The sequence below is a fragment of the Echinops telfairi genome, unplaced genomic scaffold (genome assembly GCF_000313985.2).
Source record: "Echinops telfairi isolate 266 unplaced genomic scaffold, ASM31398v2 ScPeMD7_2;HRSCAF=8, whole genome shotgun sequence".
Classification (NCBI taxonomy): domain Eukaryota; kingdom Metazoa; phylum Chordata; class Mammalia; order Afrosoricida; family Tenrecidae; genus Echinops; species Echinops telfairi.
In genome coordinates this window covers 5,222,481-5,241,400 of record NW_022103898.1, presented here as the reverse complement: position 1 = coordinate 5,241,400, position 18,920 = coordinate 5,222,481, and the positions used below count along the sequence as shown (strand labels likewise).

The window sequence follows — 18,920 nt, the reverse complement described above, 5'->3', positions numbered from 1 at the left end:
CTCAGAAGTTCACAGGGGCAGCTCTATCCTGGAGGGTCGCTATGATTCAGAACGGATTCCACGGCAGTGAGTTTGTTAGAAGTGCTGCCAGTGGGGCAGCGGGCCCCCCAGGTGCTCTGCATGGGTCCACAAGGAAAGGTTAGGGCCAGCGATGGGGACAGTTCCCTCCCAGTTTCTCTATAAGAACCTGTAGGTGCGGGTTATGCCGGGTGGGAAAGAGCCCAGGTGCCACAGCACAGTTGTGAGGCGAGTGTCACTGTCAGGAGTTAGACCTCTGGAGAGCAAGTAACAACTCACATTGGCTTGTCTGCTGGGTAGGACAGCAGCCAAGTGTCATGTCACTGTTCCATGACCCAGAAGTCCCCCCTCAGGAACTCTCCACCTCTCCTGATAAAGGCTGCTTCCCAGCGAAGAGGCCTGACTCTGGGTCTCCATCTCCTGAACCTGTTTCAGGGGTCCCTGATCAGGGCCACTCATCCTTGAACAAAATGTGGGTCTGCCTTGCTTTAATAGCCCTGAAGGAGCCTCTGTGGCCGCGCACCCCTCAACAGTTCCCAGCTGGGTTGTGGCAGCATCACCTCACTGGAAGGAGTCTACCTTCTCTTGCACTAAAGTGAGGCTGAATATGAATCCCAGCACCTGTTCCTACTGACAGACAGAGGGACCAAGATTGAACACTTGCACCAGTCCAGCACACATGGAGGACAAGACAGAACTGGGAACAGCCCACTCTAGCATCATCTTCATTTCTAGGGTACCCATCACCTTGGACACCTGTTGAGATTTGGGCGGAGGGCTCCTCCTGGGAACCACTTCCACACGCAGACCTTTCGTAAAGGTGCAGAGAAGATTCCTTCCCCACCATCTCTTCAGGAGTGCAGGACCCCTTTTCCTGCATCGCACCCTCCTGCCCACATGTTCTCAACCCAAGAGCCTGGATGCTCAGATTGCTCTGGGGTGTTAACGGAGTGCAGTTCTCCGCCACACCTTCAAAGCAGTGAATTCCTATGGAGCCTTCGTCAGCTCAAATGGTGTAAAGCAAAGAAGCAATCACTATTTAGTTATATGGAAAATTTTCCGAGTGTTCCCAAGATGAAACAAAAACTCATTGCCATCGAGTCAATGCTGACTCACAGTGACCCAATAGGACCCCTGTGGGTTTCCTAGACGATAGGTTTTTATGGCAGTAGAAAGCCTGGTCTTTCTCCTGAAGGAGCTGCTGATGAGTTTTGAACTGATGATCTTGTGGGCAGCAGCCCAACGTGTAACTATTAACAAGGCTTTCGGGCCCTCCAAGCTTCCTCCTAAATCACACACACAAAAACCAGACCCTCTGCCAAGGAGTTGATTCCAACACAAAGTGACCCAGAACACATGCCAAACGCTAGTGTCAGTTTTTGGTTAAGTAAAGCTATTTCTTTAAGTTAGCAAAAACCTGTAGGCTTTTTAAAAAGTGAAGTGGCACCCCTCCCCGCCCCATGATCCCAATTCTACCTTACAAATCCGGCTAGACCAGAGCTTGTACATGGGTACAGATGAGAGCTGGAAACACAGGGAACCCAGGACAGATAAACCCCTTAGGACCAATAATGAGAGTAACAATACCAGGAGGGTAAGGGGGTAAGGTGGGGGGAGAAAGGGAGCACCGATCACAATGTTCTACATATAACTCCCTCCCTGGGGGACGAGGAACAGAAAAGTGGGTGAAAGGAGACATCGGTCAGTGTAACACATGAAAAAATAATAATTTATAAATTATCAAGGGTTCATGAGGGAGGGAGGGTGGGTGGGGGAGGGAAGGAGGGAAAAAATGAGAAGCTGATACCAAGGACTCAAGTAGAACATGTTTTGAAAATAGTGATGGCAACAAATGTACAAATGTGCTTGACACAATGGATGCATGTATGGTTTGTGATAAGAGCTATATGAGCCCCCAATAAAATTATTTTAAAAATAAATGATGTCCTATTACAAAAAACAAAGTGACGTGGCATAAAGTGAACTTTGGAAGATCCAGGATATTTCTGTACAAGTCAGAGACTCGAGAGCCTTCTGCAGAGCTAGAAGAACAACATGACGTAGGGGGAGGTGGGAGAGGAGGTACGGCAGGAGCAGGGTGACAGCCAGCTCTGGGCAGGGATGTGCCGCCTGTCCCCCTTGCCCAACCCTGAAAGATTCAAGGAAGAGAGTGCCCGTCCGTCCCACGCACTGCACGTGTGTGTCAGGGCATGTCACGGGCTAAACTACCTCCACCTCGATGATGTCATCCAGGGACCCCACGAGAAGAACAATTTCGATGTCTTGGACTTTGCAGTCCAGCAGCATGTTGTGCTTCTCCAGGCGCTTCTGTTCCAGCGAAGTCTGAACCTTCACCACTTCTTTTTGTAGCTTTCCCACGTCCCTGTAAATACACCGATGTGAAAAATAACTGTGCGGGACTCACTGTGTAACATGACACCAAGGAAGAGCAATGTCCAGGCTGCGAGTTAACATGAGAAAAACATTTGATGATGAAGGGACAGGTATCAGCTTAAATTGTGAACACCCAATTTGTAGAAGCTATGGCAGACTATCTAGTCAAATTAAGCCTCATGCAGACCCCCGCTAGCCACAGGTGAGGGACTCGAACAGCTTCGCTTCAGACAGAGACACGGTACAATACGATAACTGGTCAGTGGAACGCTCTGGACCCAACCTGAATTTGCTCTAGACTCAAGCATTTCTTGCTTGTTCCACGACAGAAAGCTCCTAAGTTTGCGGGATCGAGTCTAGTTATCCTCGCTCTAGGCATTCTGGCTGCGCATACTCCAAGGCAGATGCGGTTTCTCCTGGCGGCCATGGCACTTGCAGTGCCCTTCTCCAGCACCATGCTTCAAACATTCAAATTCTTCTCTGGTCTTCCTTGGCAATGTTCAACTTTCACGTGCACATTATCCTGTCACAGACAGCATTCTCACAGTGAATGCGATACCATTCCTTTGAATTTGTCATGCTCAGCACAGCAAACTATGATTTTCTGATTCAAAATGACCAATATCAGTTCACTTCAGCTCACTCGATAACTTCCAGTTTTCCTAGTCATACCTTGTATATTCCATGTTCCAATTATTAATAAATGTCTATAGATGTGTCTTCTTAGTTTAAACAGTAAATGGAGGTCCTGAAAGCTTTATTCCAATCCCGTCATTAGGGCCAACTCTACTTGAGAAGGTAACTCTTCCTCCTTTATAGTTTGAGTGCTTCCCAACCCGAGGGGCTCATCTTCTGGCTCTATCTCTGACTGTGACCTGCTTCTAATCAGGAGGTTTTCAGTCTCACAATGTTTCATTGCTTTTCATAAGGTTTTCAGTGAATACTTCCTCTGAAATGGACAGCCTATTCCTTCTTTGGTCTGTTCTTAAGTCTGGAAGCCTTCTGAAACCTGTTCACCACGGATGGCCCTTCTGGTATTTGAAAATACCGATGACAGCTTCCAGCATCACAGCAACACACAGGCCACCACAGTATGACTGCTATGCAGGGTTCTCTAGAGAAACAAAACCAGGACACTTATGATTATATATATGGATAGAGTTATACAGCATGAAGGAATATAACAGCTAATTAATCCATACAGTAGTACAGAGGGCTCAGTTCAACTCACTTCTGTGGAGCAGTTAATATACTGAAAGTCCTTCAACTCATAAGGGCTGCTGGATCCAGGGTCAAGGAAGCCAACAGCTGAGTCTTCCCTACGGCAATGCAGGCAGCGTCTGCCCACAGGCAGCAAACAGCAGGGCTGGTCACCAACAGTCAGCAGCTCAGGAGCTTAGTGAAGCAGGTCTGGACAGGATATCAAATTCAAGCAATGCAAGATGACAGGAACCACCAGTCTCAAGCTCAAGCGATGTATACACCAGCAGTGTGGCAAAGCAGGTCTCAAAGAACCTCAAGGTCTAGCGACATGATCCATGGGTTGGCTGTCCCACAGGTAGAGTAGCTCAGAAGTTGAGGCAGAGAACCAGCGAAAGCAGCGGTATTCTGGTTCAATCACCAGAGAGCAAGAGAAAGAGGGGCAGGCCTTGCCAAGCCAGTTATTTCTTTGCCCTCCAATCAAACTGTGACCTTATTAATCTCACGTGTTCCTATTGACCAGGTTGGCACAATAAACCTACCTATCACAATGGCAAACTGACAAGTGGTGTCAATTATAAATATGAAATCTTCAGGAAAAAGTTAGAAAGACAAAAACCTCCTCTTTAGAAGTATATACCTAGAAGATTATGTTGAGAAACAAAAGATTCACATTTTGATTAATCAGAAATCATTCTCATTGTTATCAAACTGTTCCACCTCATAGAAACTCTATATGACAGAATAGAACTGCCCCTTTGAATTTCTGAGACTTTAAGTCTTTATGGGAGCAAACAGACTCATCTTTGTCCTGAGGAGTGGCTGGTGGGTTTTGAACTGGTCACCCTGTGGTTGGCAGCTCAATGAGTAGACCACTGTGCCACCAGAGCACCTTTACAAGTTGGTAATTTATTTAGTAAAGGTTTCTATGGTGTTGTAGCAATACTTGAAGGACCCTCGTATATTCAAATAGCAAAACTTCCTACAGTAAATCTCAAATGGACAGTCAATTCCTGGAGGGCTCTGGTTCTGTCCTTCCCACAGGTGAACTTTGGAATTACCTGTCAATAGCCAGAAACTTCTTCCGCTCCTCTTCAGCCTGGGCCTGGCCTTTCTCAGTACTAGCGTTCTGACGGACAGATTTCTCTAGGAGCTGCTGTCGCTGCTCCATGAGATCATTCACGACCTGCAGGCAGTCGTCTTCAATCTGCAGAGGAGCGGCAGTGTAGACTTGTCATCTTTTACAGAACAGTTACCTCGTTAATCAATAAAACCAAACCAGCCATTCCAAGATGCTGCTCCCTGACTGTGCCTGCTGTAGAACAGGTCCCAGCCACATTCCACTCTTGAGAACCGGACCTCGCTGCTTTCCCCTTCTCCCACAGCCAGCCGACTCCCCTTCCCATTTTCAAAGCAGTGACTGTTTCACTGACTTTTCTGAAGGGCTTCATCCCTTCCTCCTCCAGACCGTGGCTCCTGTGCCACCTCACCTCCTGGTCATCGCCAGCACCTCTAGAACCACTCCTCTCTGCTCCCTGCTCATCACTGCCCACTGCCATCCCTTCCCCAGCTCCCGATCATGAGCACAGGCCTGGCCTTCCTGGAATGCACCTCCAGTCCAGACAGCCCCCTGCAGGCATGTCTTCTTTCTACCTACGGCGTCCGTCCGGCAACTGCCACTCAAACTCTGCAACTCTGGAATCTTTTTACAGGAACCGCCATCACAGACCCCCATCACTCAAGCTAGAGTCTAGGAGTGTCTGTGGCACTCCCTGGCTGTCACCTTCCCTTCCCATGCCTCGTCAAGTCACTGTCCCCCCAAGCTGCCCCAGGAACTCAGCGAAGGCAGGAAGGTGCAACACCAAGCAGGAGGTGCCTCCGTCCCCGCATTATTACCTTCTTCAGTGAGTCGATGTCGTCTCCACCTTTCTGCACCGTTTCTTCTAACACAGCAATCTTACTCTGCTTCTTCATCAGCTGATTCCGACTATATTCGAGTTGAATGTTTAGCCGAGTTTTCTGTTTTTCAAATTCTAGTCTAGTATAAGAAAGCAGAACATTATAACTGGTAAGCAGAGACCACCAATTCTTTTTGCACACTTTATTATGAAAAGCGTCAAATCCCAAAGTAGGAAGAAAAAAAAGAATAAGGAGCCCTCATTTAGGTCTCACCCAACTTTAATAATTATCTTTACTTATAACCGCATTACCTCCTCTCCCCACCATAGATAATTGTGACCAGGTTAGAGACAACATGTACTTTTCTAAATATTTCAGTACTGATCACTAAAAGCAGAAACATTTTAGAAGCAGAGCCATACGGATTCCTTAGTAGCTACTTTTTATTCAATAGTTCATTTCCTCACAGGCCTATGGTTTGCTGGCTCAGGATCCGCACATGGAATGTGAATGGATGGTTTAAGTGTTGCTTGTTTCCTAATATGACGAGAAGTGCCCTACCCTCTTCTTTTCCTTTAAGTTTCAGGCGATTTGTTGACTGCTATTAAGTTAGCCAGTTCTTTCAAATAGCCCTGGTGGTGTACTGGTTTATGTGTTGGGCTGTTCACAAGGTCAGCAGTTCAAACCCACCAGCCACTCCATGGGAGAAAGGTGAGGCAGTCTGCTCCCACCTCTGTAACTCAAGGGGGGGGCAATTCTACTCTGTCTTATAGGGTCACTATGTGTCAAAACTGACTCAATGGCAAAGAGTTTTTAAATGTTTTATTTGTACTCCAATTCCCCAACCTGGACCTGAAGAGTGCTCCCTCCCTCCCTCGGGCCCTGTCCTACTGTGGTTCCAGGAGGAGTCCTTGTAGCGCTGTAGCTCCTTTCTACCCTTGCTCCCTCACATTTCCTGCTAGCAGAATGAAACATTCTGTTCAAAAAACATCGTAACTTGTACGATTCTGCAGGGCAAGTATATAATCATGTCCATTTAACAGATGAGGAGGATAAGTCACAAAGCTGAACAATTTACTTGGGGACAGGCTTACATGTTCCCTTCTCCACAACAGGGGCACTAGACACCGTGCTTCGGGGTGGGGTGTTCAGCATAAACCTTTGTGGATTTCTACTGGAGGCAGCAGACGTGACACCATGGCTGGTGAAGTTTAAGGGTTCAAGGGGTCCCCTGCCACACTGGCTCTTTTCCACCTCCTCCTCCTTGCTCTCCCTTTGTGGCTCCTCCTGACCTCCCAGCGTCATCTTTCCACTCTCCATCGTACCCAACAATCCCCAAATGTACGTTCCCATCACTTCTATTTCACCTGCCTATGCTACCACTCCATAGACACCTCACACCTAGAACACCCACTGGATGTGTGGCCAGAGGTAATGGGAGAACTTAGGAAAGCGGGCAGGTGGTACAGCAACCTAAACACAGACACCATTTTCTTACGCCAATAACCAGTGAAAAATCACATAAAAATGGAAACTATTCACGAAAAAACAAACAAAAAACCACCTCCATAAATCCAGGAATAACACGCATACTCAAAACCAAACTCATTGTCATCAATTAATTGTCATCAAATTAATTCTGACCTACGCTCTATGGGACAGGGCAGAATTGCCCCTGGGGGTTTCTAAGACTGTACCACAGAAAGCCTCATTGTTCTCGCATGGAATGGCAGGAGGATTCCAGCTGCTGACTTTGTGGTTAACAGTCCAATCCAGTCTGCTTCTGTGAAGTTTTACTGCCTTGAAAACCCATTGGGGGCTCTCTACTCAGTCCTATATGAATACTATGAGTGTTTTTTGTTTTTAAGCGAATCTACCATTGTAATTTCCTCTTCAAATATTTTGTTTCAATGGCTAAGTTAAAAATTTTTTTACTATTAGTTGAGATTTGATACATATTTGTTCCAAATTTCAATGTTAAGTAGAATTTACAATTGCTAGTTTCTATTCTTTTTAAACTTTTTATATTAATTTTGTATGCTGCTGTATTGTTTCTGATAACTTTTCATTTGCTCTCTGATTTTCTTTATGTCAGATAATCTGCATTTAATGGTATCTCTACTTCCTCCTTCCCAAATGTTTAATGATGTCCCTTGTCTAAGTCTACAGACTAGCACCTTCAGTAGAAGGCTAGGTGACAGCAATGGCACTGACCATTCAGCTGGCTTCGGACTTTACTAGAAGCACTTGGTGTATTGCTCCATGAAGTCAGAGCTGACTGAGAATGAGATATGTCTCCTTAGAATACAGGTGCCGATTTATTTTATTGGGAATTTAATGGCTGCTAAATTCCATCAGCTGATTTTTCATCATGTATAGAGTCAGTAGTTAATGTTTTCCTCCTCTGAATCATTAACGTTGTAGATTACAGCAACAGCCTTCCTCATGTCGGCCCAATCTCAATTTACTGCTGCCAGGTCCACCAGATCATCCTGTGTGGTGCTAAATCCCATCTGGTAATTTTATCTGGTAATTGGTGTAGGTGGGATTGGTTTGTGGTTTCCTATTACATGCGTCATTTTTTTAGCATCAATAGTATGTTGACTGAATTTTAAAACTTGCGCTTCTACACTCTGATAAAACTTAAATATGGAAATTCAATGATCCAAATCCACTGCTGTTGAGTGGATTTTGTCTCCCAGCTCTCCTGGAGGGCAGAGCAGAACTGTTTGTTCCACAGGTTTCTAAGGCTGGAATCTTTCTGGAAGCAGGCGGCCTCATCTCTCCCCCATGGAGCAGCTGGTAGGTTTGGGCCTTTTGGTTAGTTGTTGAATATCTACTTGGTAGACAGGGAATGTCTGTACAGGTACTGAAGGCTGAGGTCACCTGCTCCTTACAGCCTGCTGGGCTGATGCTCTGGGAACAGCATGTCTGGAGCACGTTGGGTGATAGAGGTTTTTTACACTCGTTTCCGATGGTAACTGGCCTTCTACTGTTTATAAGTCTTGAGACATTTTGGGCAACAAAAATAATTTATTGAAAACATTATCCATTTATCTTAATATTCACAGAAGATAAGCCCAGCTGGGCCATATTATTCTTTCAGTGACCACCGTGAACATGTGTCCCCAGGCTCTCTCCTTACAGGGCTTATCTGTGCACTTGAAAATCTAAAATCTAAAATTGGATTTAACAATTGGATCTTTTGGTAGGAATCTGAGTGTTTACCATCAATTTCTTATGAAATATAACAAAAGCTACCTCGTGCACAATCTCTTGAAATTGCAAAACCACCTCTGCTTTTGCATTTACAAGCTGCTTACCCACATCTTTCAATTAAAATACCTTTTTTGATCAATCTCCTGCTGCTGTTTCACATGTTTGTTCTCAAATTCGCGGATATTTTCCACACCAATTTCTCTGCAGAACTGCTGGAAAATCTCATCCTCTACCTTTTAAATGATCACAAAACAACTGGTTTAGTACTTGAGTTTAAGAGCGTACACAGTAATCTAAGTGTCCCCACGATCCTCCTAGATGATGTCAGTCCCAACCGGTAACACCCAACAGAGAGGGGCCTGCTTGCTTGTCCTTTAGCTTCACAAGCTATCCCCAACACAGGCACTTTCAAGTTACTTATTTCAGAAGCTAACTAGGAAGACTTAAGCATTCTCGCTTTATGAGGTGCTTCATATAAATGTACAAAACTGTTTTTATGTTAGCCACATCAAAATATAATAGGTCTCATAAATAACTATCTTCTATAGGAATTAGTATCATTGCAAGGCAGCATAAGACCAATTTAGAAGGGCAGATCAGACAGATTTATTAGAGAAACGAGAATGAGCTGAAACCAACACACTACTGTGCAGCCTCCACTGTCGTAAGTTTGCGTGTTCATGCACCATGACTGGATAACAGCCCTGTTTTCAAGCAGGACACGTGAAAAAGCCTGCGTCTCAGCTGAAGCTGAGTGAAATCGGAGCATGGCGACATTTCCGAGACGGCTGAGGCGGTACCAGTGGCTGCAAGGAACCTTTGTCGAAAATCTCCCCCTGGGGTGTCAGTTAGGTGCAGAGCCCTTGGTCCCTGTGGCAGCCAGGTTGTGTCTTGATCTGATGCTTGGTGTAGGCCAGGGACTACCAATGCTAGAACATCTAGAGGACCTACCAGAGCCACCCTCTCATGCAAGGAAAATGTGGAATGATTAGGGAAATGAGAGGAATTTTAACCGGGAAAGAGATCATTAAGGATCCAGTGTAGTTTCAAGGGACATGATAGAAGATGGACCTGAAAACAAATGAGTGTTGGGAAGAACATCTAAGGGGAAGAGATGCACAGCAGGGAAACACGTCCCATGGGAATATTCCCACCACTGCACACCAGAGGCCAAATGACCAAATCTGTTAGCCCAGAGCCAAGCTCTGTACCTGGACGAATACCACAAGACGTGCCCAGAGAAACAACACACGGAGCACCACAGGAAACACACATATGAGGGACCTGTGTGGCTGTAAAAAACTCCAGAAGGGCACGTTATTTGTGTAAAAATGTGGTGGGAGATGTAAAAAAGTAATCCTAAACCCCTGAGCCCCTGGCTCTTAGTCACCCTTCAGGTCTGAGAAAAACTCACCCCCTGGCTCAATTTTCAGCCGAAGGAGAAACTGATGGCAGTGATGGCAGGGAGGTACACACACCTAAGAATAGCCAGCCAATTGCAATTCAAAGGGTAGCACTGACCCAAGGACAAAGTTCATAGGGTTAGAAAAGGAGGGGAACGGAAACCGGAAACACAGGGAGGAGGAGGGATGCGTGATGGTGCATGGTGGAGATGCCAGTCAGCGACTTGAAACTAGACGAGGATGAACCGTGAATGGAGAACTGAGCTGCTCTGTCAACCCTCACACGATTCACACTAAAAAGTTTAAACAGAGTTTCTGAATTTGTAAGGGCAGAGTGTGGGGCAGGGAGATGAGCAGCTGTGGTTATCACCAGGGCAGAGGCTGGAAGGCAGGAGAGTGACCGTGTGCTGGTCACTGTCTCCTGAGAGGGCAGCAGTGGTTGTCAGCTACCCAGGAAAGGAATCTGGCAAGCCCACCCAACTGCGCTTCTGTGCTGTTTCCAACAAGGCACTGTCCCCTACTACCTCCACTTCAGCACATATCAGTCATTACCACGGCCCCACAACTACTTTAGGTACTTAGCAGTGAGTTTAACATGTATGACCTTATCGATTTTTTCTTGGAGTTCTTCAACTCTTTGTTGTCGTTCTTTGATTCCTCCGCTCAGCATAGTACATTGAGACTCAATATTTAGCAGTTCACTCTGTAGCTGAGAGTTTTCCTGATTAAAAAACAAACATGGGTGGCTATTTTCACTTAAACTTATTAATGAAGTACACAATGGGGCAGTATCTTTAGAACAGAAGGTGGGTGTAGTGAGGTGGGATGGAATTCAGGCACAGCTGGGCAACAAGAATAAAAACTACAGTTATAGGGGATAAAGCACCTAAAAACGACCCAGGCTCTCTGTACGGCATTCCTGAAGGTGTGTGCTTTGGCTCTAAGTGCTCTGGAACTCTAGTGGGCTCAAGTACCTTGTGAAATGCAGCAAGGTGTTTCTTTTTAATCACATCGATTTCACTTTGAGAATATTTGAGTCGAGTGTGAGTTCCTTGTATTAGAGTCTGTATTTGCTTCAAATCGGCCTCCTTGCGAATTGTCTTCATTAAATCCTAAAAAAAAAGCAGAAGAATCTAATGAGAACATTCTGCAATAGAAGAGCATGTTCACATTTCAAAGTGCCTTCACACATAATAATTCACTGTTTTTGTACACTGCCACGCCTTCCCCTTCTCCTCTTTAGAGATGCGGCAATTAAAGCAATTAGCCATCTGAAGTCATCCAGATGCCATAGAGCACCCTTAGGGAAAACAAGCACACTTCCTACCAGAAGAGCAGAGGCACAAGGGAAATGACGAGTGGGTGGTTACTTGCACACAGCGATAGCCAAGAGGGACGGAGGTGCATTATGATGACAATAGTGAGTGCACACTCACTGTACACCTCAGTGTCTGCAGTCCTTTTGCAAAGCCTCTCCTGCATCTTGCTTTCCTTACAAGTCACCCCTCCCCAAGCTAACTCTGGGGTCACTCCTTGTTGGCTGTAGATTATTCCTGTGTGACGGTGCCCGTTACTCCGGGAGGTTTTTCCTGATGGACATTCACTTTGTTGCCAACAATTCAACTTGCATGCAAACCCTCAAGGACTGGTATTTTGATGTCCATGCAAGAGATGCCCCAGAATGAGATGGCTGGATCAAGGAATTCATGTGTTCAACCAAACTGGAAAACCAAATTCACTGCCATCAAGTCAATACTGATTCATAGTGACCTTATTATAGCACAGGGCAGAACTGCTCCTATGTTCTGAGACTATTTATGTTTCCATAACTTCTTATGGGAGTAGAAAGCCCCATCTTTCTCCTGAGGAACGGCTGGTTTTAAACCGCTGACGTTGCAATTAGCAGCCCAATGCATGATTATCACGCCGCCAGGGCTCCAGGGATTCAACAAAGGAAACCAATTCATGTTTCCACAAGCAATGTTTGAGTATCCTTTCTCTCCCACGCTTACCAACAACATACATTGCTTGCATATGTTTGAAAGGACTTCAGAAAGTTCCTAGAAAAACTCCATCTTTTAATTCCATTCTTCCATGAAGATTTTGAAGCCCCCTGTATACATATAAACATATTCACACTGTTTTTCCCCCTCAAGTCTTCTTGATAAGTGTAAATAATCATATTACTTTAATTGGTATTCTTAAGTAATATAGATTTGAGATTTCTTCACGCTTACTGGCTGTACAGATTTTTCCTTCCTGGGCCCCTGACCCTATCCCTACATCGAATCTGTTTGCATGTAAGATTTTCTTTAAAATTATTTAACTTTTTTATTCCCGATCATGTATATTTTTTACTTTTACTTTTTTGTCTCTTTCATTAGAGTGGCTAAGTAAATCTATTTTATTAGTCTTTCAATGTTGTTAGGTGCTATCAAGTTGGTTCCGACTGATAGTGATCTTGTATAAAACACAAAAATCATCATTTGATCCTGCAACAGATCCTTCACCAGAAGCCAGTATTTAGATTTATTTATCTGTCCTGTCTTGTTTCCCATTTAATTAATTTTGGCTTAAAAGCAATCCCCTTTTAGCTCCTGAATGCTTCCTCCCTACCCACTACCACGAGTGAATTCAACCTTAAAACTGGCTAAACCAGCGAACACACATTGGTACAGATAAGAGCTCTGGATACACATAATTCAGGACAGATAAAACCCTCAGGAACAGTAGTGGGAGTAGTGACATCATGAGGGAGGGTGATGGTGGAGGCAGGGAAGAAAGGGGGACCCCATCACAAGGCTGGATATATAGCACCCACCCAGGGGGACAAACAACAGAGAGGTGGGTGAAGGGAGACAACAGACAGTGTAAGACATGAAATAATAATAATAATATTCACAAGGGTGGGAAGGGGAAAAAAGAGGAGCTGATACCAAGGGCTCAAGTAGAAAGAAATTGTTTTGAAAATGTAAATGGCAACATATGTATAAGTGTACTTAATACTACTGAATGATGGACTGTTAAAAGATTTGTAAGAGCTCCCCAATAAAACGATTAATTAAAAAAAAAACAGTAATCCTCTTTTGGAGTTTGGTTGTTGTATGTTTTGTGATTACTCTGATTTCTTGAGGTGAGTGCTTCACTCTTCTTCTTTGACAAAGAAGGTACTGTCACTGTGTTCCAAAAATACTGCGCTAGTTTAAACTACTAAGCTACACAGTCTTTAAATTTCTAACACTAAGCTCATTGCTCATACTCTTCAGGTGAACATTTAGAAATATCCGTCTGCAGTTTAAATATGCATTTGGCTCCCATAAAGATTTAGTGTGTCAGAAATCCTATGGAGTGGTCCTACTCCATCTTATGGAGTTGCTATGAGATGAAATCAGCTCGATGGCAGTAGGGTTTTTGGTTTATCCTTAGACCTAAAAACTCATCCTGAAATACAATTATGCAAATAAAAACAATAACAACAACAGACATTTATACGGTGCTCATATTGGAATTATCTAATTTAATCCTAAAAAGAAAGTACTTTTATTACCCCCATCTTGCAGATGGGGAAACTAAGGTGCAAGGAGGTTAAATAACTTGCTCAAGGTCACAGGGCTAATGAGCAGCAGAACCAGACTTGACACCTAAGCATGCTCTTAGACTGTGTTCTCCCCACTTCACTAAAGACTGAATGCTGCATTACCCAACTAACACAAAGGTACAATGCCTGTCAACAGGGCAATGGTTAGATACCTAACATATGTTCAGCAAAATACCAGGAAGTATATGTTAAAAGTAGATTTCCAACTACTAAAATGAACCAGGTTCTGATAACAAAGGAACAACTTTGTTGCGAAACACTGCTAACCAAAGTCTGTTGTAAACAAAAATAAAATGGAAAAATCATGCATATGTGAATTTGAGGAGAAAATTCTGGAAGCCTTATATTTAACTGTGCTTAGCAAATGCCAGTGAGATCTGAAGATGAGGAAGGAAGAGGTTTTTATTTTTGATGTTATTCCACGCTGAATTACTTTTTAAAGTGTAAAAATATAAGGATATTACTGTTATTAAAAACAACACTAGTTTAAAACAGAGAATATCTACTAGGTATTTTTTAACTTTGCTAACTTGAATTTACCTTCAGTTCTTGGATCAGCTGGGTCCTTTTGTCTCTCAAGTTCTTTAACTCTTTTTCATCCCAGCATCGAGCCTTGTATTTTAAGTCACTTGATCCTCCAGAGATCACTCCAGATTTTAAAAATAATGTTCCATCCAAAGATACTGTCTGTAAAATTAAGTAAAATCTCAGCTTGTAGGAATGTCTATAAAGAAGACGGAGGGCACGGACACAAGTAGCACGTTTCACAGTGGAGGTTCTCTAGCAGAAAGGCCACTCACTAACTTTCGTTAATAAAATTCCATGAAGGCAAAACCCACTAAATTTTATTAATAAAATTCCATGACACAAAACTCAGACACTATGGCAGGAAATCAGTCAGTGACATTGAGGGCACAAGCCTGGGGTGAGAGCTGGGAATCACTGAGGGGCTCTCACAGAACCACCCGGAGACTGCGAGGGCCCAGAGGGAATCCTGGGGAAACAGGATTCTATTTGGCTGGCATGGTGGCACCAACAACTGAGGTGGAAGTAGAAAGAAAAATGTTCTGAAAAGGATGAAGGCAACATATGCACACGTGTACTTGATACAAGTGATGCATGGATTGTTATAAGAGCTGTAAGAGCCCGCAATAAAATGATTTTAAAAAGAAAGAAAGAACTGGATGAAGATACAGGGGGAAAAATGAAGACTTGGAAAAATGAACACAAGTAGGTTTAGGCAGACTGACTTGGCAGTGCCTGTGGGCTAAGACTTCACTTATTTATTTTTAATTTGCACTTTACCTGTTTTCTGAAAGAATTTCTGTAAGGGCGAAATATGCACTACAACAAGGCAAGTACAAATAATACTGAAAATAGTTAAGGAAGCTTACAAAGTAAAAACTAAACAAATTATAATTCATCATCGTGAAAGATTCTATTGGCAAAATATTGAGTGATGCTGGAAGCATCAAGAGAAGATGGAAAGAATACACAGAGTCACTGTACCAAAAAGAACCAGCTGACAGTCCACCATTTCAGGAGGTAATCTATGAGCAAGAACCAACAGTGCTGACAGAAGTTCAAACTGCACTGAATTCATTAGCTAACAAGAAGGCTCCGGGAAGTGACGGAATACCCACTGAGATGTGTCAGACAGCTGAAGCAGCACTGGAAGCACTTACTCGCCTATGCCAGGAGATTTGGAAGACAGCTACTTGGCCAACTGGCTGGAAGAGATCCATATTTGTGCCCATACCAAAGAGAGGTGAACCAACAGAATGCTCTAACTACAGAATGGTATCACTGACATCGCACACAAGTAAAATTTTGCTTAAGATCACCCAGCTGTGAGCTGGAATCAGTTTGACTTTTTTTTCCCCAAAGTGCAGTCTCACACACAAATAACCTCTTTTCACTTGAGTTACAGTGAAATTCCTCTTCTAAGATGGGCAATACTTCATTTTTCTCTCAGCCTGCTGTCTCCTTAACTTATAGCTTACTTCCTTACAATAATCTTATGCCTGCCTTGGGAAGGCATTTTTGACAAATACCGTAGCTTGCACAATTGAGATTTCATATAAAATAAAATGTTGGAAAAATTTTAATGGCCTAAATGAAATTCCAGAGGGCATGGGCCTCCCAAAAAGTATGAATTCCTCAACATGAAAAATGTATTTTTTGGGATAATTACCCCTTGTCCTGAATGAACTTCAATAAATATGGTTTCAGTGCTATAAGCTGATATGTTATATTCTCCCATATTTTTGTGTCCTATAAAAATTAGACATTTTAAAGTTGTATTTAACTTTTAGAAAAAATAATATATTTTAGATTATTTTCATTTATTTTTACAATGGGTAATATAATATCATGTTCAAAATTCAAAAAGGACAAAGGAAGGGAGTAAAGTTCCCCGGCATCCCATCCTTAAGCATCCAGTTACCTCCCAGAGGGAATTGATGCTGTCATTTCATGGGTAATCTCCCAGAAATACTTCTGCATATACAAGCAAATATGTATGTCTACTTCTTCCCCTATCACTTTTTACACAAATGCTCATAGACTTTACACTAGCTTACATATTGTTTTAAAAAACAGAAGGTATCTCAGAGATGGTTTCATGTTTGTACATAAAGATCTTCATCAATTTTATGTTTGTAACGTAGCATTTCACTCTGTGCAGGCAGTGTAATTTTTCTAACTTGTTAATGTACTTGTAGATATCTGGGTTATTTTCCATTTTTTTCTATGACATACAATGCCTTCAAGGAAAAAACCACGGATACACCCCATTCCATACACACGGGCTTATCTGCATGCAAACGTTCACAGGAGAAAGAGCCGAAACAAACTTAGACCTTACACAAATGAATGGGAGAGCCTCTGTGCCCATGAGGGTCACCAAACTGGCCCACCTGACAGTGAAGGTAGTACTGCTGCTTCTAGTTTGCATTTCCCGTATTACAGGTGAGGTTGGTTTTTCATGTTTCAAAGCTAGCTGTTTAATACTTCCGTTCCTGAAGATAAGTCCGTTTATCAGCTTTGCCAAATTTTCTACCAGATTCTAGTTCTTTCCCTATTGATCTGTATGAAAACCTGTTCTTTCATACAAGTTTCAGATATTCCCCTCACTTAGTCACTTGTCTTGGTTTTACTTATAGAGGTTTTGTCAAGAGTTTTTTCTGTTAATATGGGAATCCCTCTTTTATGGCTTCTGGATTTCTGACATATTAGGAAGCCCATCCCATCACTGAGATCAAGAGAGAAAGTCCTGTGGTTTCTCCTGGTCCTTTATTGATGCTTCACATTTACACCTCTAATCCACCTGGAACTTACTCTGTAGTAAGCTGTGAGGTTTAGATGCCTCTATAGTTCATTCTAGATGTTACCCAGTCCCCTGAACTTCTATTTTCCCTACATAGGCAGTTTCTGGGGAAATTATCTTTTCACACATACCCAGCTACATGAGACCTTCTCCTCAGTCTGTTGTTCTTCCCTCTACCACATTTGAAGGGTGGAGCACACACAGACCTTTCTAGACACAGCTCTAGAGTAACACCCGGTCAGTCTATGAAAGGAGGAAGCAAAGAATTCTCTCTCTGATGAAGTGAAACAAATGAGAGAATTACATGTCTTTAAAGAGATTGTCATTTAAAATTTTTGGTATATTATTTTTGGTGAATAATTAAGTATTTAAAAATCTTTAAAAATGGGTTACAAAAATCTTGGTGACTGCTAGCAGAATTACTATAAATCTGGTTTGCAAACTAACCAAAATATCATTTTGTGATGTAAGTTTCAATGTGTAATTTTCAAAGAAAATTATAATGTGCAATTTTAAAAGAAAATTCTAAAACCTGACATATTTATGAGAAGCCAAAAAAGCATAAAGTACAAGACAGGAGAGTTTTCCTTTGAGAATGTGACTTAACTCCAAAAGTTCCGCCCAGAGCACAGAGAAAATGCTGCAAGTAGAGTAAAAATAGCAAGGAGAAAAATCCTGATAATTGCCTGATACACAAATAAGACAAAGTGGGTTTAGTTTTGAAATATTAATAAGTACAAGACACAGCCTAAGGCATCTTGTTTGTCAACAAGATGGGAACCATACATACTTGCTGAATAAAGGAAAGATGAAATGCAGTCTTACCTTAATTATGACTTAATCATATAGACTACATAATCTTCAAAAGCTCATTTTACTCAATATATTTTACAAATACACAAAAACAGTTTTAGTATGAGTAATAAAATAGGAAAGATGCATTGGCTTACTTATTAAACTCCATATATAGAAATCAGTAAAAATAAGCACTAGAAGACAGTAATCACACGAAGACTATTATTGAAATAAGTACTATGCATAAGAAAAGTGAATGCCATTAGACAAGTAAATAAAGTTAACATTGGGACATACAACAGAGCAGTTAAGGGGAGCAAAGCAAAGTCCCCAGGGAATACCAAAAATAGAATTTGGGGCCAGCGCATGGCATCCCATCAGACCTAACTGGAAAACACTCATAAAGGTCAACAAACAATTTACAGGCTTTTCTTTTTTTGTCGTTATTTTTGTTGTTTTGGTTTTGTGCTTATTATTGTTTCTGCATGTCTATCTAGGTAAGATAGGTGGGATAAACAATCTGGAGGAGAAAACAACAGGACCGATGGTTCTGGGGGTGGGGCTAAAGGGGGCACTGGAGAAGGGAAGGCAGGGGAAAGAAAGAGGGGTGTCAACAAACCCAGGGACAAGGGAACAACAAGTGATTTAAAATTGATGGTGAGGAGGGCATAGGACGCCTGGTGGGGCTTGATCAAGGGCAATGTAGCCGAGAGTAATTACTGAAACTCAAATGAAGGCTGAACATGATAGTGAGAAAAGGAGGAAGTGAAAGGAAACAGAGCAAAGAACTAGGAGGCAAAGGACCCTTATAGAAGTCTAAATACAGGCATGTACCTATGTAAATATACTTATATATAACAATAGTGAAATAGATCTGTGTACATATATTTATATATTAAGTATTAAGGCAGCACACGGACATCAGGCCTCTACCCAAGTACTCCTTTAATTCAAGAACATTTAGTTCTACTAAACTGGCATTCTGTGATGCTCACCTTCCTGACAGGATCGCTGAAGACAAAAATGGGTGCATAAGCAAATGTGGTGAAGAAAGCTGATGGTGCCC

At 42.7% G+C, this 18,920-nt stretch overlaps 1 protein-coding gene across 1 annotated transcript in view; it reads right to left on the bottom strand.

The window, feature by feature from the left end:
* Positions 1 to 18,920, bottom strand: part of SMC1B (structural maintenance of chromosomes 1B) — a 54,124-nt gene that overhangs the window by 7,128 nt on the left and 28,076 nt on the right. The window contains exons 12-18 of the mRNA XM_045290168.1: positions 14,272 to 14,418; positions 11,108 to 11,245; positions 10,738 to 10,854; positions 8,857 to 8,963; positions 5,509 to 5,650; positions 4,674 to 4,819; positions 2,248 to 2,401 (exon numbers count right to left, since the gene is read on the bottom strand). Coding sequence (XP_045146103.1) covers positions 2,248 to 2,401; positions 4,674 to 4,819; positions 5,509 to 5,650; positions 8,857 to 8,963; positions 10,738 to 10,854; positions 11,108 to 11,245; positions 14,272 to 14,418 — 951 coding nt within the window. The remainder of the gene's footprint in view (positions 1 to 2,247; positions 2,402 to 4,673; positions 4,820 to 5,508; positions 5,651 to 8,856; positions 8,964 to 10,737; positions 10,855 to 11,107; positions 11,246 to 14,271; positions 14,419 to 18,920) is intronic.